This window comes from Saccostrea echinata, unplaced genomic scaffold, assembly GCF_033153115.1.
Source record: "Saccostrea echinata isolate AGI-Se365-2 ecotype Australia unplaced genomic scaffold, CSIRO_AGI_Sech_v1 ptg000002l, whole genome shotgun sequence".
Lineage (NCBI taxonomy): Eukaryota > Metazoa > Mollusca > Bivalvia > Ostreida > Ostreidae > Saccostrea > Saccostrea echinata.
Genome location: NW_026889751.1, coordinates 8,981,579 through 9,005,421, shown reverse-complemented (window position 1 = coordinate 9,005,421; position 23,843 = coordinate 8,981,579). Strand labels below are relative to the sequence as shown.

General features: G+C 33.3%; 3 protein-coding genes across 3 annotated transcripts in view; 1 reads left to right on the top strand and 2 right to left on the bottom strand.

Moving 5' to 3' along the window:
* Positions 1-125: 125 nt before the first annotated feature.
* Positions 126-8,079, bottom strand: LOC133200036 (retinol dehydrogenase 12-like). The gene is made up of 7 exons (XM_061335800.1): positions 8,003-8,079; positions 6,542-6,682; positions 5,042-5,233; positions 3,356-3,514; positions 2,380-2,502; positions 1,236-1,440; positions 126-958 (listed from the first exon to the last, which is right to left on the bottom strand). Exons 1-7 carry the CDS (start codon positions 8,076-8,078, stop codon positions 859-861), a joined length of 996 nt encoding a protein of 331 aa, XP_061191784.1. The 5' UTR covers position 8,079; the 3' UTR covers positions 126-858.
* Positions 8,080-8,795: 716 nt separating this feature from the next.
* Positions 8,796-20,658, top strand: LOC133171937 (uncharacterized). The gene is made up of 8 exons (XM_061306732.1): positions 8,796-9,282; positions 11,025-11,170; positions 11,713-11,848; positions 13,114-13,341; positions 13,443-13,795; positions 14,263-14,287; positions 14,866-15,032; positions 18,693-20,658. Exons 1-8 carry the CDS (start codon positions 9,126-9,128, stop codon positions 20,520-20,522), a joined length of 3,042 nt encoding a protein of 1,013 aa, XP_061162716.1. The 5' UTR covers positions 8,796-9,125; the 3' UTR covers positions 20,523-20,658.
* LOC133171916 (C-1-tetrahydrofolate synthase, cytoplasmic-like) overlaps positions 16,538-23,843 on the bottom strand; it is a 21,889-nt gene continuing 14,583 nt past the window's right edge. The window contains exons 22-24 of the mRNA XM_061306712.1: positions 23,621-23,728; positions 23,097-23,249; positions 16,538-16,995 (exon numbers count right to left, since the gene is read on the bottom strand). Coding sequence (XP_061162696.1) covers positions 16,906-16,995; positions 23,097-23,249; positions 23,621-23,728 — 351 coding nt within the window. The 3' untranslated portion in view covers positions 16,538-16,905. The remainder of the gene's footprint in view (positions 16,996-23,096; positions 23,250-23,620; positions 23,729-23,843) is intronic.

The window sequence follows — 23,843 nt, the reverse complement described above, 5'->3', positions numbered from 1 at the left end:
TATTGTAGATATTATTTAATGGTTAAGCTGGGGAGTGCCTATGAAAAAAAAAATGCCATAATACTGATGAAAAGACAAAGTGAAAAAAAAGAATTCTACATGTAACAATTTTTTTTTTTATTATGTATTATTATTATAAAGTATATGTAATAAGCACTGCAATTTTAACTAGTTGACTATTTTTTTCACAAAACAATTAAAGGTTCTTCTACCTCTCTTAAGGATTTTACATATAATTTTTATATATTTGTCTTTAAACATACATTTTTTATGAAATAGAATGCAAAAAATTGCTTAATATTGGAAAATCTCATTTTTAAAGAAATTCCTTTTTGACCTTGACTTTTGACATTGACCAAGTATTAAAAATCAAAGGTCATTTTTTTAAAAACTTTTAATTAAACGCAAACACTAAATCTTTCAGGGGCAATACATTTGACTACTTCAAGGGGCCAATGAATCTTTTTGACCTGAATAGCTCAGAGAGTCTACAAAGTTAGTCGAAGACATACCGGTAATAGTAAATGTTGAAGGTTTGGTATCTCTTCGGTTCATGGTTTTGGATGAGTAGCAATAACAAGCTTGAAATGCAAAAGGGGAATAAATCCTTGAGGGGTCAAAGAAAGTACAAATACACAGTGTCAACTGTAAAAATGTTTTGAAAATTACATTTTCACCTCTTTTTGATATATCTTGGAACTCAAAATCACTCAGCGAAAAAAAAAAAAAAAAATAAACAGTACAATTTCATTAGGTCTTTCCACAGGAAAGTGAAAAGACCCAATTATTCAGAACAGTAGCAAATAAATAGAAAAAAAATTGAATATTCTTTATAAACACATATGCTGCATGCTATCTTCAGTGTTTGAGCCCCACCATTTTCTCCGATATTTCCCACAACTTCTTGGCGACTTCATCATCTTGAGCAGCTTTGGCTTCCTCCTTAATAGCACAGTCACTGAAAGGGGGATAATTCTAATCATACAGAGCTAGCTATTTTATATATATTTAGTAATCTGATAACTGTAGAAGAACATGTACAATATATGTACATGTGAATGATATGGATATGTACAAAAACTTATAATCCTCATGATAAAGAATCAATGACAAATACCTTCATGACTCAGCATCATAATTTGCTTAATCTATTGAAATCCAGAAGAAAAAATTCTGACCCCTAAAATTCTAATACTGTTATGTCATTCCTCTATCTGTACCTTCATTTAACTTACCTAAAATATTTTCCTGTAACATTTTCTAGACTCTCCTCTACAGCACAGTATATACTGGTCTGTGCTCCTTGTTTGGGAGTTTTCGCAAAGAATAAAATTAATGGGAAAAATATTCTGAGGTATGCTGGCACTGTTTGTGGTAAATATCGTATGAGTTCGGTCAAGACAAGCCCAGGATGTAGGGAATTAGCTGTTACATTTGTTCCTGTAATAAAAAAAAAAACATTTTAAATTGTGATGGCAAATATGGACCAAAATAGTAAAAATATGTAGCTCTTTTTTAATTGGACACTGCAATCTTTTTTTTTCTTTTGAAAAAAGAGGAAGGGGGGTTGGTTATCTCAAGATCTGATTTACATGTGTAATGGGATGGACAATGAAAGAAATTACCAATTGACATCCCTAGTAAATACTGTATTATAATGTAAAAACACCTTCATGCTTTTTAAGGACCATACTCTGGAACCTCATCTCAAGATAAACAATCAAAGCAATTACCAAGCAAATGAAATTAATGTTTATTGTTCCTAAACCCCTCTTTTTCATAAATATAACAATGTTTAGTGAATAGTGATGTACATGTAAATACTAGGGATATCAATGAGTATTCAAGTACTAAACTATCATTTAGTCATACCAACTATTGACTAGATATATTTTTACTTGATTACTCGTTAAAATTGTGCTATTTAATTGTGATACTATTATCAAGTAAATAAATTTTGTGGATTTTGTTTCTTCAGCTGGTTTACTGGAGTCAAAGCTGAGATCCACCTCTGAACTTGTGGATCAAGTAATTTTTTTTAAACTTGGCATACATTTAATTAGGGAGATAGACGTGTGCATTCTTTGATATTTCTTTTGATGTAGAATATGATTTCTCATGCATTGTCCTTATAAAAAGGACATAATATTAAACTGAATGAGAAAAATTATTTTAACAAGTACTCAACTAACACTCAACTAAAGCCCTCAATTATTGATTATTCGACTTATTCGACTGAAATTGGCTATCCTAGTAAATATACATGTATAAACATCTACATGCCTGTTAACACCATACTATCCATTGGGGCTTCATCTCAAGAGATTTGGTTTGTGTGGAAGCATACATTAGTTGAAGTTTGTCTACATGACAACTCACCTTCTAGTCTTCGATTTAACTCCCGTGTGAACAAAACATTGGCGAGTTTGCTTTGTCTGTAGGCAAACCTACTATCATAATCTTTCTCACTGTTGATATCATCAAAATTGATCTTTTCAGTTCCTGAACAGAAAATTAAAATATTTGTCACATATACATGTAGTAAGGAATGCCTATACATTTGTGGATGATAATATCAACAGACCTGTTTATCCAAATTGTTGTCTCTCAGTATTTTTCATTAGATTTGTCAGTGAGATTAGGTATTTGCCCGTAAGATTTCACTTTTCATCAGCTGTAGATATATTACTAGAAAACAACTACATTTCTGATTACCAAAACATGGTTTAATAACAAAGCAAAACGTCATACACTGCTCTCTTTTGAGTGATTTCTGTCATTTTTTAAACCACCGCATTTTGGCAACTTAAATGTTTGAAAATTTTCTCTTCTTTAGCGATTAAAAAGGGTCAAACTGAGACAGATAACGAAAACTAATTGCTAAAATCCATATGAACGGATTTCCGTATTTTCGTTAGAGCAATACGTAAGACGTATTTTGGACTGAAAATCCGTACAAAATACTGCGAAATCGTAAGAGTAAACAGGTCTGTATCAATCTGTTACTTACGTAACGCTGCTCCTTTAATTTATTGTATTCATTTATTTACACATGCCTCCATATACTGTAAACCAAATTTTATTCATGTGAGAGAAATTTAAGTACACAACTGTGTAGAAAATTCCATCTGCAGTACGTACTGTAAACATACTTTTTCAGCTTGGGATTGATTCACACTATGTACGTGGTAACATTTTTTCTGCGAAAAACTATCACAGTTAAATGCATTTAGGACAAATGGTGTCAATTCAAGAAATGTGTGTAACTTTCTACCTGCAGATTAAACAGATATTGTGATTCCGCAGAATTATGACCCTGTGGAAAAAAGTACGTTCACAGTAAAATAATTCTTACGTGTATGAGCAAGTGAGGATACATTAATGATTCTGGCAGGAGCAGAACTTTTAATTTTATCCAGCAGTAGATTGGTCAGTAGAAAGTGACCTAAGTGGTTAACCCCAAACTGCATCTCAAAACCATCCTCTGTCTTCCAATACGGACACATCATAATGCCTAGAAATAAAAAGAGTTACACCAGTGTATGATAAAGTGACCAGTTTTCAATCCATTCACAATTTCACATGCCTTATACAACAATATTTTAAGAATGGATTCTGCTCATAAACAATGAAGTTTTGATTGTTGATGTCAACTCCTTGTGCCAGAAATGTTTGTTTGTAAACTCGAATAATTGGTCAAGTACTATTGAACATCTAGAACATTGATATCTTGAATACTACGGATATGTCAAAGTGAGTTGGACATCCCTTCTGCTTTTTCTATATGTATTTTAACCTCCATGCCTTGAACTCTCGGATTTCTCTCAGTTTTTTTTCAGTTCAAATGAGTTCAACATAATCATGATAATGAGGTTTGAGTGTATATTCACCAAAGATCATGCTAGAGCTGAATGCGATGTACTGTGTCCCAGACTAATTGTATACATATAACACTTGAGTTCAAAATCTGAAATTCTGTTGTTTGTGTTCATTTGGATTTCACTATTTTTGAAATAAACTGGCTTAGATGTTTCCATCTTGTAGATAATATGGCAGAGTTTTTGTGAAGTTAACTAAGAGAGTTTACAATGTACATTGTACTCACAGCACAGGTGAATTGTTTACCAAAAAATAGTCTCCAAATTATCACTATTTTGAAAAGTCAATTTCTATATAAAAATTCTCTCACAAACTGAACAAGCATTCTGAGAGTATTGCATTAGCAATACTAGTCCCCTACCGGCAAGTGTAATCTGGTTCCCATTAAGAATTGAAAATGCCATAATTCTGTCAAAAATTAATGAAGCGGGACGAAATGCAAACTTGATCTATAACTAATCAAGGTAAAGCCACATACCAAAAATCAGCTCAATATCTACAAGCGTTAAGAAGAAAATTGCGGAAAACCCCTAAAAATTGAAAAGGCCGTAATTCTGTCAAAAATCAATGAAGCGGAACGAAATGCAAACTTGATCTGTCACTCATCAAGATACACTCACCTACCAAAAATCAGCTCAATATCTGCAGGCGTTTAGGAAAAAAGTGCAGAAAACCAAGTGGGACAGACTGACAGACAGACAGAGGGACAGACAGACAGAGGGACAGACAGACAGACGGACAGACAGACTCAGAGTTCAGGTCCAAAATTTGTCAAAACCACAGAGGGAAGGTGACTGCAACTTATCTATGTTCAGTCACATGACTCATCAAAAGTATCTATTAAAGTAATTTTACATGTTTTACAAAAATAATCCCAGATACAATGTACTAAAGGCTCATGAGCCTTGAGGCTTATCTGATCATTGCAAGATTTGCTATGTATAATTATTTTAATTTATAACATTAAACACATCTACATTAAATACATGTATTTCACATGAGGCCTCTCATGTTTCAGATTTATACATGTAATTCAGATTTTTCATTTCAAGATCCTTCACAGAAAGACGGTACGTACAAAAGCTTTAAAAATTATAAAGTTTCTGCACACATACAATATCTGATAGACAAAAACACATAGAAATTGGAAACCAATATATACCTGCATTATTGATAAGAATATTAACTTTAGGCTCCGTTTTGTTGATATTGTCGGCAAACTTTCTGATAGATGCTAGAGACGCCAGGTCCACAATCCTCACTGCTACATTCTGATTGTTGGTCTTAGCGATGATCTCTGTGGCCGCTCTCTCTGCCCTCAAAACATCACGGCATGCTAAAATAACTCGGGCACCTGAAAACACAAAAAGGATCATAGTCAGTATAAACAATTAACATGATACATGTAGTATCAACAACATCTAATAGGGCTGAGATATAAACAAGGACGTTGCAAAAGGGGTCATTATAATTTTGCAATCACATGTAAATATAACTAATTCTACTATGATTATTACCGGGGGGGGGGGGGGGGGGGAGGAGGTGTGATTGCACGTCAATGCAGGTCCCTCTCCCAAATTTTTTATCAATTTACCTCCCCAATGTTAAATACTTTTTGATGCCTTTGGTAAAGAAGAAAAAAACTTAAGTTCAATATAGGATTAAGTTTAAAGTATTGCATGTAATTATGGAATTGTCTAAATTTATCATATTTTGTATGCAGTGCAAGGGTACACCAAATTGTAAAAATATTATAGGGGGAAAAAGTTATACAAGTTTCAAGCCAAAGATGTCATGATATGAAAGTTACATGCATTATGCTTTCAGATCATTTGGACACTAGACAGAAATTCTACACTAGGTTGTTATTGACCTGAACCTTCATAATTACTAACCTACATATTCCTTGCATGAATAAAACTACTGTATAACAGGAATATTTAGGGATCATCTAATTTTGGCATTGATAGCAATGGTTTTGGTGTCGCTAATAATTCAATCAAAAATATTGTATATGAAATTAAACAAGCATTCTGAGAGTATTGCATTAGCAATACTAGTCCCCTACCGGCAAGTGTAATCTGGTTCCTGTTAAGAATTGAAAATGCCATAATTCCGTCAAAAATCAATGAAGCAAAACGAAATGCAAACTTGATCTATAACTAATCAAAGTTAAGTCACATATCAAAAATCAGCTCAATATCTGAAAACGTTAAGAAGAAAATTGCGGAAACCCCCTAAAAATTGAAAAGGCCGTAATTCCATCAAAATTCAATGAAGCGGAACGAAATGCAAACTTGATCTGTAACTCATCAAGATACACTCACATACCAAAAATCAGCTCAATATCTGCAAGCGTTTAGGAAAAAAGTGCAGAAAACCAAGTGGGACAGACTGACAGACAGACAGACAGACAGACAGACAGACGGACAGACATACCGACGGACAGACAGACGGACAGACTCAGAGGAAACCTATAGTCCCCTCCAGTTTCACCGGTAGGGGACTAATAAAGCTTTCCCTAAATTTACTAAAAATTAAGTATGCTAATACCTGGTAATAATTGGCCACTTTTTAAAATAGAATCACTAACTTTGCTGATTGCTGAAATTACCTGTTATAAGGTAATGTATGCACATTATTTACAACTAATGACTGATACCTCTGGAGGCCAAATCAATAGCTGTTTCTTTCCCTATCCCTGTATTGGCCCCAGTGATGATCACAGTTTTCCCATCAAGTCTTGCTTTGCTTCTGCAGACTCCCCCAGCACAGTACCGTCGCAAAGCAAAATAAGTAATACCTAAAAATCAAATTAAGGATGAACATCACTAGTACATGTAAAGAATGAACAAGTACTCACTGATAAAACATCAGAGATATACTCAAGCTGTAGAAAGTCAAGCAAGAAGTGTCATAAATATCCAAAAATGGCATAATCAATATGTAGGTTATTGATTTTAAACATCTTCTGTTGAATAAAATACATGTACTAGGAAACAATACATTTACATATACACACATGTGTCTTTATCACAAAGCTGCACTTGCGTGAAAAAATAGATTTTATTATTTTATCTAAAATTCATGTAGAACTTAGAATTAATATGATTTATGTCCAATAAGCCAGGGGTGTCCACACTGTGGTTCGAACCTACAACCCTCAGATTTAAAATCCAACGCTCTACCGACTGAGCTAAAGGGTTAACCCACCATCTAATGCTAGTAGGAGCGTGGCCTCACTATATACAACGCATAGCCACTTTAACTCTGTTACAGATTAATTGTACTAATAAAAGTGAATTGTACTGAATACGTCACTCATTTACAGGAATATTTTATGAAACATTGTGGCGGTAGTTTCTACATTGATTGAAATATTTGTCCATATAAAGATGATATTTAATACTACATGCATTTATTTGTATTACACGTACTAGTGACTACATGCATTTTCTTAAAGGACTTAACAAAATTTGATATACAGCAATCTAAATAGTTTGCTACTTTTTTCAAAGTGGAGGGGGAAGGGCAACTTCAGAAAAATTCCTGCGTACCACTGGCCTGTGCTACATGTGTAACATCTGACTTTCCAGTAATAAAGTCCTCTGTACAAATCCAAGACAGATGTGTCAAATCCAAGCTTATATGGGTTATCAAAATTAACATGATTAACCCCAATTTTTTTTAAATAAGAAAACTATAGGCCTATCGAGATAGAATTTAACATTTGTGCTTATTAAGTACTATCAATCAAAGTAGCCAGATCATTGTAGAAAATGTTAAAGAAGGGTTAACCTGTGTCACCTTTCACTTTTTTTCAGAGTAAACAATGAACTCGTCCATGCATTGATGGTTGTTGGAAAACTTACCAGAGATTCCTTCGCAAACAAAAGTGCAAAATCTCTGTATAGAAACTGTTGCAGCTGCAGAGCATCATTCATTATTCCTTCGCCATAGAATATAACATTTAATATTGTGGAATATAAGGACATTTTCAAGATAAGCTTCGAACAGGTCAAATAACTCGGATTTCCTCCAAAATTATTTGCATACTCCAGGGTTATTAGAAAATGCCAGTCAGTGCTAAGGCAATAAAATCAAAGTGTACTATATACTTTACCTACACCAACCACTGAACCTATCAGCACCCGGTGTTTTCGACAGAAATCCAACATTTCTTCAAATTCGAATATCATTTTCTTTCAATCCAAACCTGTTTACATAAGGTTTGCAATAAATGGTATACCAATCCCGATAAGAAAAGTTATGACCTGTTTTAAAAAAAAAGTTTTGTTATTTTTTTTTCTCCTTTTTTGTTTTTTTTTTTTTAAATATATATATATACTTAAATAAAAAATATTGAGTTTCTTTACAATATTTAAGATAATTTAAGATTTATTTATGAAAATTCTTTACCATTCCTCTACATGTAAGTGATCTGAGGCAGGCCCTCTGGACTTGGTCTGTTGTTGCTGTACTACATAAAAAGATGATCTTTGATGGTACATTATTTACAGGCACGTAGCCGGGGGTTGGGGGGGGGGGGCTGGCCTCTTTTTCCAAACATAACATTTACTATTGAGAATGTTCATTGAAAGGCCGGTTGCACCCCCCCCCCTTTTTGTTGCAGTATAGTCAAATAAGGGTAATTTAGTAAAGTATGAATAATGAATAAAATTTGGTACTGAAAGAAGTTGGAAACCTACACCCACCCACGAAATAGGATTTTTGATTTTTAGACAATTTTTTTTTTTTGCTTGTCAAGTTTTAGTTTTTTCAGGTAAGTTGATTTATTTTCTCTGGCTGTCCCCTTTCAAATACGTCTCTGATTTACCAGCATAAGTGTGTCTTTGTCAGCTTTTGATATGCACATGTAGGTACGTAGCATGTCCGTGAAATTCGAGATAAAGGTACTTCTTAAACTTCTCTTATGTTAATTGTAAAAGGGTTCTTCTGGAATTGTAAAATGTGGTTAAATTGAAAGAAACATAAAACTGAGGACCTTGAATCACTATTTGTTATAACAGACGACCACTTCCTAAACAAACAGTGTTATTTTCTGAAAGTGTGCGTCCATATTCATTAATTTGCTTTAAATATTGACAGTAGTTTAAAAGTCAAATATTGATCTAGGACCAGTTTACAGTTGTATGTGATTCATGTACGGATTTTTTTTTTCGCTTTTGAAGAAAGCCATTTTTTCTTTGTCGGTATGAGTCCTACCTAAATGAAAAACGTTTGAAATGCAAGTTATTTTCTCTTCTTTGACTTTATTTTTGTTCATTGTGCGAACAAATGGAGAATGTGTTGATATTCTTTCTGGGTGCTATAAGTCTTGTGTGACCAATGATGACTGCAGTGTATCACAGGGCTACTTTTGTCAACAACAGCAATGTCAAGGTTTGTGTTCACTCCACATATATACAGTATGTGTATTATAACTAGAATTTATTCCCCTTTATCCTCAACATTGTTTGTTGTTTCAATCAATCGTTTTCTTGGTCAAAACATATGTTGTTGTTGTTGTTGAAAATATACGTTTCTGACCATTCTCAACACAGGCAACTCATATCTATACATATATATATAGTCAAAATTATACTTTGTTTTGCTTTTTGAACACAGTAATTGTTTTTATGTAGGAACTAAGTGATTTCTTATGATTGTTACAAAGTCGTGAAAATACAATGTACGTGAAAATTGTGTAAAATCACTAACTTCCTTATTTATTAACTAAGGGGCTAATTTCCATTGGCTTCGCGAAACAAAGAGCCCTTAGAATTTATATTCTTAAAGAAATGTAAAACTTTCAAACTACAGTGGCGTATATTCCTATCTGCTAATGTGTAGGCTAGTGAGAAGTCATAGATTTAACCTGAGGCGCAAAGTGTGGCTACGCAAAGAGAAGGTCGCCCCCTCCTCTCGAAAGGGATTGGGGGAACAGGGGGGGGGGGGGTCGGTGGGATCTTTTTTTGCGAAGACATCTACGATTTGACAAGTGAAAATGATATTGTAAACATTTTATTTTCAGTTTATATCATGATATGAAGACTACTTAACAAAATTTAGAACTTTTAACTTATTTTTACTCTGCTTAGAAAATATGGAAACTTCTTTACTGAATAATCTAAATACGATCAAAACATTTAATTTCCTACTAACCAAAAATATATTTTAGTAATATTTATTTCATTTCCTGCACTAATCATTAAGCTATTATAAGTGCATTTCATGGGCATTTTCGCCTACTCTACGTAGTGGTTTCTTAAATACATTTATTTACCCTACATTTTATACAGTCTTAGTTCATGTTAACTCAAATTAAACAATAATGATATTTAAATTTTTATAGTTCCCTTATATGATAAATATGAAAATCACATCCGTTTGAATGAGAGCAAAACTTGGTTATAAAGAACTCGTTCATAAGGAAATATCGGTTATAAGGATTTAAAAAAAAAAAAAATCACTTTGTTACTTATATACGGATATAATGAATTTCGGTTATAAGGAAGCAAAATTCGAGGTCCCACTAATACCGAGTTTTACGACATATAGAGCAAATATTGAGGTTTCTACCTAAACTATGACAAACTATTGCCAAAGACCATCCATAAGCAGAAAACAACAATGCATTTCATTTCATTTAAGCTTAAATAATTTTGGTTAAAGGTGATCTTTACAGAAGCCCATTTAGGACCTATAAAAATATTTTTGAATTCGAATATTGTCGAATTAGTTGACACATATTTCATTCGTTATAACATAATTTTTTTGAATTCGTTTTATAACAAATTAAATTTGTTATAACAGACTTGTTGATAACGAATTCAAAAATTTGTTATTAATAGCAGTTTAAATTCGTTTAAACGAATTCTTAAATTTGATATTACGAATTAATTTCGTTTAAACGAATTCTTAAATTTATTTTTACAAATTGAATTTGTTTAAACGAATTAAATAATCGGTTATATCGAATTCATAAATATTTTCTATAGGCCCTTAATGTCAAATTCGATTAAACAAATTTATTTTGTCTTTTAAAATTCTATAAACTAAGTCATTTGGTGACTCATTTATATCGCTATTTTTTATGTAAAATAACGCATACATGTCTAATTTGGAATTTTTGTTACACCTAGGGAAGTGCAACCTTAAAGCTGAAGTAAGCAGTAAAAACGCTACCTTGACATGGACAGATTTCAAACCTCAGAATTATCAGTTCGAGTATAGTATTGCTTTCTCAAAATCTTTGAAGTTACAGCTAATAAAATGGACAAAGTTAGAAGTAAGTATTGGCCAAAATCAATTTGCAGGTTATAAATAATAATTAAAAGGTGGAAATAGGTCGGATGTCTTTATGATTTTTTGCTTTAAGGAAGCTCTAAACTATACTGAAAAATGTTTTTTTGGACTTTGAGAAAATTGTATCCTATTAAAGTGTCATATTGATTTTATCTAGTTAATTTCAATGTAGGGTACCTGCCATATTTCTCCAGGAAAATTGTTCAAAGACAATGAAGTACAAGTAAACAGAAATTACTGTTGTTTACTTACATCGTGAAAATACATGCATAAAATGTTGTAATTACTTTATTTTGGTCTAATATAATGTTACGAATACTTTAATCAATTTCAAATTGTGTCATTTACTGTGTATTTTCATTTATTTTTTGTTCATCGAAGGGCGGATCACTCTAACTGCATAAAACTACCAGGTAATTAGAACTCTTCTGTGAGCAGTGTTCAGAGCTTCCTTAAAGGTTGGGTGTTTTTATGATTTAGTGCTTTATAGGTCGGGTGTCTTTATAATGTTTTTATGCTTTATAGGTCGGGTCACTTCCGGTTTTCTCACTGTATGATCTTACTCCTGGAACCATTTATTATGCTGCTGTTGGAATATGGAAAGACAGGAACTTCACGGAATATAAAGAAACAAGCGAAATTATATCATTTCAGACAATAGGTACATGTATATGTACTCCTTTTACTGGGTTTTAGTGGGATTCGAGGGGCGGATCGAGGTTTTGAAGTTTAGGGAAAAAAGGGGTCTGATTAGACAAAGGGGCTATGTTTCTAAAGGTTTGGCAGGGGAAAACTGAAGTCGACTACATAACATTTTATACAAGTTTTGAAGTCCTTGTTCAATTTCACGATTAGTGATGCCAATTAATAAAATTATGAATATTTTAAGGTCTGTGGAATCAAAGATTAGATATCAAGGCCCAAGAAGCTCCTGCCTTGAAAAATAAAGAAACAAAGCCTTATATTTATACAACTTTATTATTTCAAAATGGGAACCATAATTGATGTGCCATGAATTTGAACATTCTTAAGGGGTGGGGGTGAGGTGGTAGCCCTTTTAATCATCTGCTGCTGGATTTATATTTTCGGCACCGTTAATGCATCAATTCATGGAATCATAAGTTAATTCTTGTCAATCATTTACTTTGATTGACAGCAACATTATTTAAATTTAAAAGTGGTGCTTACACAAATGTCTTTCATTAGTATATATATTGAAGAGTACCATTCGATAAAAGACAGAGGAAGGCATCTATTCATTTGATAGTCAAAGGTCAAATGCAAAGTTACATAATCATTCCCTGTTCAGAAGGTCAGGTCAAACATATTGAAAGGTGTTATTTAAGCTGTGGACACAATTGCATCTCCATCTGTCATTCTGTCTATGTATATTAACACTTTCGTTCCAGATGATATCTTAAAAAGCCTCTGAGCTTTTGCAATGAGATTTTACATCGTAACTTCCTATGACTTGAAGATGACCCCTATTGACTTTGAGTTCAAAAGGTTGAAAGCCAAGGCCAGAGATTTTTAACTTGCATAAAATGGTTTCCAGATGATAATTTAAGTTCTCCTTGAGCCTTTTCAATGACATTTTATACCATTAGTCAGTTTGAACTAAAGAAGAACCCTATTGATTTTTAGGTCAAATGGTCAAAATCAAAAATTCATATATTGCAAAACATAGTTTTCAGATAATAACTTTAGTTCTCTGAGCTTTTGAAATAAAACTAATAAAGACATAATTTTTTTAACATAAGAAAAACCTGTTGATTTTAAGGCCAAAAATGAAAGTTAAGGTCAATCTTTCTTCCTTTGTCCATCTGCATTTTTAAGGTCTTCCACCATCTTTTTTTTTTATCTTTAAGCAAGGGGGGGGGGGGGGGGGCATAAATTCCCTGAATTAACTTTTTAAAAAAATTTCAGATGCAGATTTCTGTATACTTGGAAGAAGAAGACTCAGAGTTGGTGATATTCTTACCAATGACTGTGAGGACAGATGTGTTTGTCAGAGTACTGGAGAACTTAGATGTGAACCTATATGTAAACAATACCAAAACCAGGCTCCAGAAACCAAACATAGCAATTGTCATAATGAGACCAGTCCAGATGGTTGCTGTACCTACACCAAATGCTTACCATTATTGCAAATAGGTCTGTTTAGGAAAAGAGAGAGCAATTTGATTTAATTTGCTTTTTTAATTCAATGGGCTCTTCAGATGCCATATTTAAAAAAACGTATTTTTTTACATCAGGCTCAAAACAAACATCCAGTATTCCTAATCCAGAAGATTTTGTCAGCATCAAGATTCTACAAAAATCCAGTGAATGGGTCAAACTGAATGTTAGTTTTACCCCCCTTCCTGTCATTAGCTTGGTTCTACTTTACATAAGACAGACTGATAAAGAAAACAGTACACTGGAGATTGATACAGAGAACTTCAGCAGTAGGCTGTATCTAATAGACAGACTCTGGCCGGGACTTCAGTACTCAGTGTGGGCAAAGATTGTACTGAGTGACAACCAAACTGTCTTCTCTCCTAAAATCTACTTCAACACAACAGATGCTGAAACATCATCCTGTTTGAATTGTACTCAGCATAGGATTGTAAATGGTAAAGATTTTCGTGACTCTTTCATGCAATTTAATATAATTACATGTATTTATTTACACTGTAAAGTTTCATAACAGTTCTCCATTATATAATGTTTTCATATGGTTTTCTCTATGTATACAGTTTTCATGTGGGTTTCTCCATGTAAACATAAAAATTTAATACTATTAAATTATTTTTTTCCTCCAAAATTATAATTATACTCTCTCATTCTCTCTCTCTCTTGTAATTCTATATATGCACAATTCTGTTATAGAAAAGATAATGGCCATTTTGTATAGTAATACTCTTATTTTGTCTAATTTTTATCTTGTATCAAAATGCAAAAAATCAAAAAACTTCTATGAATTAAATTCTAAATAAAAATTCCTCTGTAACAACTGGTTACAAAAGTGGATTAATTATTTGACTTGGATAGCAAGGAATGCAAAATAATTCTAAAATTACCATTCCAATTAAGTTACAAAAAACTGTAAACTCCAGTGGTTTCAGTACAGAATTTTAATTAAAATATTGGCAACTAATTCTTTTTTATTCAAAATCAGAAAGGTTGTTTCTAAGCAGTGTAATTTTTATCAAAAAGAAGAAGAAGAGAAAATTGGGAATGTGATCTTGTACAATCACTCCTTGAAAACTTTGAATATTATCTCCAACAGAGAAACCTCCATTTACCCATAACAAAAAAATCATTTATTTTAGGTATTGGAGAAAAAAATAATGAAATAGCTAATATCTTAATCTTATGGTAAAAATATTATATTTACACTTCTAGATGTACTGAAAAACCTCTAAATTTGCACTATGCGATATCACACTTGAGTTATTTTTACCAAACAAAAATTTATATCATATAAAAATGGTGAAAAGAGAAATTTGACACTCAGTGGAACCAGCTATTTTGGTAACTCTCTCTCTCTCTTGTAATTCTATATATGCACAATTGAATTCGGTTATAGAAAAGATAATGGACATTTTGTATAAAATGAATTGTGTTGAAAAAATAAAATAATTAAAATAAAAAAAAATGAAAAATTTAATACTATTTACCCCTTTATACTTTCAGCATTCACACCACCCACCTCCCATACTGGTCTATACATTGGTCTGATTACTGGACTTTTATCAGCCATTGCAATTTTCTGTTCCGTTCAAATCTTTCTACTTCAGAGAAGAAGGAATCACCAGAGATCCAAAAGGGAAACACTGTTCTTTGTGAATTCAACATTTGGGGTAAAATTTCTTTTGTAACCATAATAAACCCTAATCAAGAGGCTCATAGGCCACAATGCTCACCTGAGTCACTATGGACCTGATGTTTATCAGCAGATTTTTCCCCCTTTATATTCCTATGTAAAACTTTGTGGCTCTACCCTATCCCTGTGGTCATGATTTGAACAAACCTTAGTAACACTACCTGAGGATGCTTCAATATCAATATAAATAATTATGCCTTTGCTGTTCTTGACAAGATTTTCTCTGATTTTTTCTTTATATATCCCTATATAAAATTTCAATCATCCTTGTGGCCCTACCCTACCCTGTGGGGTAATGATTTATACAAATTTTAATCTACACTTCCTGAGGATGCTTCCATATCAATATGAATAATCATGCCTTTGCTGTTCTTGAGATTTTTAAAGTTTTTCCTGTATATTTCATAGTAGCCCTGTCCTACCCCTGAGGGTCAAGATTTGATAAAAAAAACTTTAATCTACACTATATAATGAAGCTTTCACATAAGTTTCAACTCTTCTGGTGCAGTGGTTCTTAAGAAGATTTTTAATTTTTTTTGAAAATTCCAATGTGAAAATTGGATTGCCTATTGTGGCCCCACCCTACTCCCATGATTTGAACAAATTTGAATCTGCACTATGTAATGAAGTTTTTATGTAAGATAAGATGAAATGTGAGATGAAATATTTCCATGCTTAACATCTAATGAATTTGACAATTTATTCCAGGCTGACAGACTGGTGAAAGATGGAGAATTACACATATGAAACCAGATTTGTGACCAAAGAATAAAGGTTATTTGAAATGAACATTGAAAATTTTTTAAGGAGATCTCTTTTTTCAATTCTTTCTCATTGGGGGCTTGGTTATTAACAGGTATGTTACTGATGATCTTCAACACACTGATGGACAGACAGACAATATATCTCATCAGTGGTTTAAAAGGGGGGGGGGGGTAGTTATAATAACACCTTTTACTACCTAGTGGGTTCATAAAATTAATGCTATATCTGTCTTTGGGATTCAATGCCTTCCATAAAGATTCTTGACTTCCATTGATTACCATTAGTATTTCATAAGTAACACATACTGTATACAGGGAAATTTTTGACCCAGTTTTATTTTCGCCCCTTTCGCTCAACTCACAGTTGGGTGAATTTAAAACGGGGCGAATTCAAAGAACACAATATAATTTCTTAAACAGAATTGCAACTGGGTGAAATTAAAACAGGGCAAAATTGTTAGCAAGTGTGAAAGGGTGAAAATAAGCCTGTATACAGTACAACTAACATTCAATTCCAGATGTGGAGACTAAGGCTATATATAAAAACATTATTAAGTACTTTCTTTTCTTGGAATTCTAACCACCAACATCTGTATGGCAGTCTATCCAACTATAAGATGTCATACCTGTTAACAACCAAGCCCCATTTTGGAACTTTTTCTGATTAACACTGAAGACCTTAAATTAGGACTTTTCAACAATTAAAACAGATAGCCAGTAAAGTATTAACAAAATTTTATTTCCTGATTGTATTTCATTATAACAAAGCATACTAATTATAACAAAAAATAATACTCATTAACTCGATTTTTTTTATGATTGTAGTGGAATAAAACAGCATGACATTAATGATGGACACACAGTAAGCAACTACATGTATCACCAGTGATGAAAAACAGACTAGAAATATATTGATGATACAGATTATAAAATGTCTTCTTGATTAAATGATGTACTTTTATTATAAATCACAAGTTAATTTTTGTTTGGTTATTTTTAATTATGTCAATCTGCTCTCTAAGTTACCCTTTTGAATCTGACAGCAATTTTTTTTTTAAGTCACTCAAAAAAGTGTGCTTCGTCCATCTAAGACAGACCAACAATTTCCTCAGTCTCGGGGTCAATATCGATGTCGTAGAAGCATGGACGTGTGGGTAGTCCAGGCATAGTTGTCATCTGCCAAGGAGAAAATAATTAGAATATACCATTGTATAAAGTGTTAAATGTGCTTAAAATATACTACACAATAAATATTCACTGTTAAGTATTTCCAAGGACATACTTTTCAACATAAAGCATGTTTATTTCTTGAGACTTACGATCAAATAATGGTACATGTAGTACTCTTTTAAAATTGTTCAAATTTACATTTCCTCTTGTGCAAATTCTAAACTTGTCAACATTTAATTGTTGTCAATGAGTGTTTGGAACCTACACGCAGGATGTACGTACATATTAAATGTAATAACAGCTGTTTGATGAAACTTAAATCTAATATTAAATACCCTAGCTAGCTTTACTATGATAAAACACACATATCAGTTATTTCTTGTAATACCAAGATTACATGAAACTACATGAACAAATATGGAAAATGGATTTTCCCCCACTTTCAGACCATCTGTTGTCTGTCACAAAACTGTGTCCCTTTGTATGTATTGTGTTTTGTGTATAGCTTTGGAACCCTTGGCTAAAATTCAAACTTAATAAGTATTTTGTGGCTAATCTTTAAGGGTATGTAACATTGACTTAAAGGTCAAGGTCATGGTATGGAAGAAGTGGTGAGACACCTGTTTTTTCTACCCCCTCTCCAAAAAAAAATCCACAGATTTTATTTGCCAAGTCTCTCAAAGTAACTATTCATCATTTCTTTTTAAGGACAATTTTGCATCAATTTCTAATTATTACCAGTACATGTATTTATTTGTTTCAAGCCGATATTTACACAAGCAAAAGAATTAACAAAAAAGTTTTTGCTGGTCACTGGAAAATTCCTCGAATTGATAACCATGGAATTGAAAAATACACAATGAAATATATTTTAATTGCTGAAGTGAGAAACAAAATACAGTGAAACTTGTCTAATCGGGATGTTGTGTATTCCGAAATCTTCCCTAATATGATCTTATAAACTTTAAGTCCCTTTCAGTAAATTTCATTGTTTAAAATGATGTCTTATCCGGAATGTGCTCTAATCCAGCCAATTTTTCTGGAACCAGTGATGCCCAGATTAGACAAGTTTTACTGTAAACATTTTATACCTGGGTTGATCTAGCAAGGGGGGGGGGGGGTGTTTAATGTTAATTGTTAAATTACATGGTAAACTTGGCTGAAGAGGACCCCTCTGGAAAAAGAGGACTTGTCCACAATATGAAGCCAGAAAGACCCGTGCATGATGTAATGCAGCTTTTCTGTGAGGTCATTTCACATTAAAATGGTAATGAGAATTCCTCCTAAGTAGGAAGACGGATACATACAAGAAGTAAATCAGTTTTTCTCTAGTCATGTCATGTTGCATTAATTTGGTAAACAGAAATTCTAATGAGTAGGAGGAAAGATATAAACATGACAAAACGCCACGCATTTGTGAAATCTGAAATATGTTTTTTAATCAAGCCACACAGATATCCTCTCCAGGATTTAGGTAAATTAAATCATATGCAAATCGTGTCATTTTCCTCAAAAATTGTAAAAAAATTTTGCTAGAAGTTTTAGAAATTTAACAACTTATGCAAATTTTTCTAGCAAAAAATAAAGGATTGGGTATATAATACATCTACAGATACTTGAGAATCAATACATTGAAACATATGTTCAGGAAAATAGTCATTCATACCAGGAAAAACTATTTTGTAGGAAATTTATGCAGGAAGATTAAAATAATGGGAAATGTTCAAACTATATCTCGAACATCCAATATTCCTAACCCTAGTTTAGAATGTGAGACAGAAACAAAAATGATTGCAGAAGCAAATGAAAATGATGATTCACCAGATATCCCTGAATGCAAGGATATCGTTGAATTGTTTGAACCACCTAAAAATGTTGTCATAGTGGCTGCCCAAGGACTGGACTTCTCAGCAACCGTTGTTGCTGCTCAAGACATTCTGCGATGTGATTTCTGCTGTGAAGATGATGTGGTCGCTGAAATGTTCTGTAAAACCTGCGCCATGCGCTTGTGTAGTTCTTGTGTCAGTAAGCACATAGAGACGTCATCCGTCTCTTGTCTCCATGATATTGCCAGGTACAAATCTAACAAAGATTTCATGAGACCTATTTGTGTGTTGCACTTGGATAATAAGTGTGAGATTTTCTGTAATGAGTGCAATGGTCCATTCTGTTCGCAGTGTTTGTCTGAGGGACTACATAAAAATCATGACATCACCGGAATTTGTGGTACCTATGCATTACTAAGAGAGAAAATACTGAGGGACACTGCTTACTTGGAAAAAAATATGATCCCAGAATATGAGAAGAACGGGTCCCAAATGATCAAAAGAATTGAAGAATCAACAAAGAAATATGAGGATACAGCAAACACCATGTGTCAGATAGGTCTTGAATGGCACAAGCACTTAGAATTTGCAATAGTGCACCACAAAGAAGAGATTCAGAAGATGAAAGAAAAAGATCTCGAAACCCTAAATCAGTGCCATGCATCCCTGTCGGTTCCATTGGCAGACATCAAAGGAACTATTGAAGAGAATAGACAAATCATAAATTCTCTTGACTTTAACAGACTTTTTGCATACAGATCTTCTGTTGAAAATTTTAGAAAAATTCCCCCTTTGGCTGAAATCAATCCTGGAAATTTTGAACAACACACAACACTGCTTCATCAACTTGTTGAACTTATTGGCAAGTTAGGAAATTCTAAAACAATTAATATCCCTGGATATACAATCAAGATTCACAAAAATCCAGTTCTACTGGCCTCTTTTCAGAGCAAATACCGAAAAGGGGTCAGAAGACTGAGGTGCCATGGAGAAAAGACTGTATGGATGTGTGGATTTTATGACCGTCTTCTGAAATTTGTTGACCTTCAGGGTACAATGATTCAGAAAGTTATCTCCAGGCAAGTTCCTGTATGCATGACGATAACCAGCCAGCGTGAATTGATTTATCTCGAAGATCACAGTGTAAATACCATCAAGGATGGTGAATGTGTGTGTCTGTTCCGAGTCCAAGACTGGAATCTAAGATCCATATGTAGCACAGTGTGCAATCAATTGCTTATTGGTATGACAAATTCGAGTAAAACTGAAGGAAAGGTTGTTCGATACGCTGGAACCAAACTCATATCTGAAATTCAGCAAGATTCTGATGGCAACATCTTATTTCGCTTGCCCTATTTCTTGGCCGAAAACAGAAACCTTGATATTTGTGTCACAGAGGTCACCTTGCAAAAGGTGTTGGTGACAGACAAGACTGGGAGCTTACGATTCACCTACAGTGGAAATAGTGCAGTGAAAAACACATTTAAACCAATGGATCTTGCCTCTGACAGCAAGAGTCAAATTCTGGTTGCAGACAGATCTAATAACTGTATTCATATCATTGATCAAGATGGACACTTTGTGAAGATAATTGACAGTTTTGGTTTGAAGGAGCCTTTCAGTATCAGTGTGTCTGCTAAGGATGATCTCTGGGTTGGGGAGGGTAGCTCTGGTATGGTCAAAGTCATTAAATATATGGAGGAGTGAATCTTGAACCAGTGTCTTAAAAACTGAATAAATATTTAAAATATCATCTATGTATCTTCAGATACATAATAAATAGAGATATATTGGTGGGGAAGAGAGCTAAAAGGGGGTGGGGGATTTTTTCCCTTCAAAATCATGATTACCATGAGGGCATTTGTTTATGAAAAAATAAAATGCATGTACACATGAATTTTGGTATCTTGAAAACCGGTATCTCCACAAATATGTCAAAGTGATTTTGAAGTCCCAAGCTCTTTTTAAAAAAGTATTTTACCCTCGATATCTCAAACCCTCTGATATCTTTTTTTTCTCTTGATTCCATTGAGTTCAAGATACAGAGGTTTGAATGTAACTGGGTTTGTAATATTTTTTTGGATCTTTTAATTCCACAGTGCTAAAATTTAATAATTTGTTATGAAGGTACAAATCATGATGGTTTTAATTTCACTCTATAGGTGTTAGCCATGTGACAGATATGTTATGTGTAGTCTAATAACTTTTATATTCATTCTGAATTTGATTTTGTAGAAAACTGATGAATCATGAACAGTGAAATTAAAAACACTGTGTTATTTTTCCTATATACTTAAGTACCCTTTTATCTTTCAGAAGTAATTTTCAAAGGGAAGGGGGGGGGGGGGGGGGGAGGTATGCAAATTTTCCCATATAGTATACTGTGGAATCATCAGTATTCATGGGGGAACAATGTTCATGGATTTTGTGGGTGACCCTTTCCAATGAATTTAGATCCCTATGAATGATAACTATGACCATGAATCAGGTGATTAAATCTTCCATATATATGAGTTACCCAGTATGAGTACTCAAGAATCGGCAAAATTTTGGTTATCCACAAACACTGACACAAATAAAATAATTCTAAAAGAATTCTACATGTACATGTAGTTCACAGTCTACCCAGTATGACAGTTATTCATATAAAATGCTAATTGATAAATGCCTAAATAAAGGGTGTCTCCTTGATACAGTTTGAGACTCATGTGTTTAGTTGAAAAGTTAGAGGGGAATCTCTCACTACTTGGTCAAACACTCAATATACTACATGTATATATTTAAGTACTGTATTCAAAAAGTTTTGAGACTTGTTCTTTGAAACAATAACCAAGCTATATCATTCAATAAAATTTTCTACATTATTTAACTTTAAAAATAAATTTATACAAAAAAATATTTAGCTCAAGTGAGCTGAAAGCTCAAGTGACCTTTTCTGATCACCCATTGTCCGAAGTCCGTTTGTCTGTCCGTCCGTCTGTAAACTTTTTACATTTTCAACTTCTTCTAAAGAACCACTAGACCAATTTTAATCAAAATTGGTACAAAGCATCCTTAGACAAAGGGGAGTTAAAATTGTAAAAATGAAGGGCCTAGCCCCCTTATAAGGGGAGATAAGAAAAGACAAAAACAGGGTAGGGTCATTAAAAAATCTTCTTTTCAAGAACGATTGGGCCAGAAAAGCTGAAACTTATGTGGAAGCATTCTGGGGTACTGCTGATTCTAAATTACTCAAATTATGACCCAGGGGGTAGGGAGGGGCCACAATAGGGAATCCAAGTTTTACCTTGAAATATATAGGGAAAATCTTTTAAAATCTTCTTCTCATGAACCACTAGGCCAGAAAAGCTGAAACTTATGTGGAAGCATCCTGAGGCAGTGTAGATTCTAAATTGTTAAAAGCATGACTCCCAGGGGTAAGATGGGGTCACAATATAGGGACGATCTTTAAAAATTTTCTTCTCAAGAACCACTGGACCAGAGAAGCTGAAACTTATGTGGAAGCATCCTAGGGTAGAGTAAGATTCTAAATTGTTAAGATCCCCAAGGGTAGGGTCTTGCCACAATAGGGAATCCAGGTTTTATATTGAAATATATATACTGAAAATTTTTAAAAATCTTCTTCCCAAGAACCACTGGGCCAGAAAAGCTGAAACTTATGTGGAAGCTTCCTGAGGTAGTGAAGATTCTAAATTGTTCAAATCATGGCCCAATAGGGGTAGGGTGGGGCCACAATAGGGAATCAAGGTTTTACACTGAAATATAAGGAAAATAACTTTAAAAAATCTTACTCTCAATAACCACTGGGTTAGAAAATGTGAAACTTAAAGAGGAAATCTGAAGAACAGCAGAGCCAAAGATACTCAGGTGAGCATTGTGGCCCATTGGCCTCTTATTTATATATCATAACAAAATCATTTGAACTTTTTTAAAACTCAAAAATAAAACAAAATGCTTAATTCATTTTCATGGTTAATTATTATTCAAAAACATCAATGTTGAAATATTTCTCAATGTACGGGAATTTTTTGGGTCACAATATGTGACATTCTAAGAACTGACAGATTACTGAAATGGGATGTAAATCAAAATATAAAGCAAACAAATTCCAGGTTTCATGCACTTTTTGAATCTATATCCTCACTAACAGGAAGCAAACTGAAGTGTGAACTCTTCATTGTATTTCACTGTATTTCCAAAGTACAATGTACACACCAGCACAGAACTTTGATAACAGCTAAAACACTTTAAAATTTATAATTAATTTTTCAAATTTCTTACCGTTCCAAGGAGTGGGAAAATAAAGCCTGCTCCAATACTGGCTCTAACTTCTCGGATTGGAACCACAAACCCTTTTGGTTCTCCTTTCCTGGTAGGGTCATGTGATAAGGATAAGTGAGTTTTGGCCATGCAAATTGGCAAATCATTAAAGCCCTGAAAAACAAACAACAGACATATTCCAAATAAGGAGGAGTTTGATAAGGCTCATATCATAATTAATTGCTATCAAAGAATAACTAATTAATGGGATTCAAGACTTCAAAACTCCTGCCAAAGCTAAACATCGATCAGCTCAACAAATAGTCAAATATCCCTTGAAACAGAATTTTTCCATAACTATACTAGATATGATGCAAAACTTTGGTAAAAAAAAATTTAAAACACAACTTTCTGCTGTATCTTATAAAGAGACTTTACAAGCAAAATCTAAAAAAAAAATGAATGAAGAATTAAAATTATTTCTGAATGGTTCTGCAGATAGTTGACATCATCATTTCATAAAATTACTGTAGTTAACATTTTACCTGGCTCTTATATCTGTTAATCTGCTCCTGTGCCAGAGGCAGCACCTCGATCCCGTCAGCCCCGTAAATCTCTTTACAGATTGTCTCTATCTTCTCCTCTATTGTTAACTGCATTCAGAAAAAAAAATCACATTTTTTTAGTACAAAGTAAATAGGAAACACCTGCATTTATATATATGTATAAATATAAATGTTATATATTTGTCCTCAAGGATATCTTGTT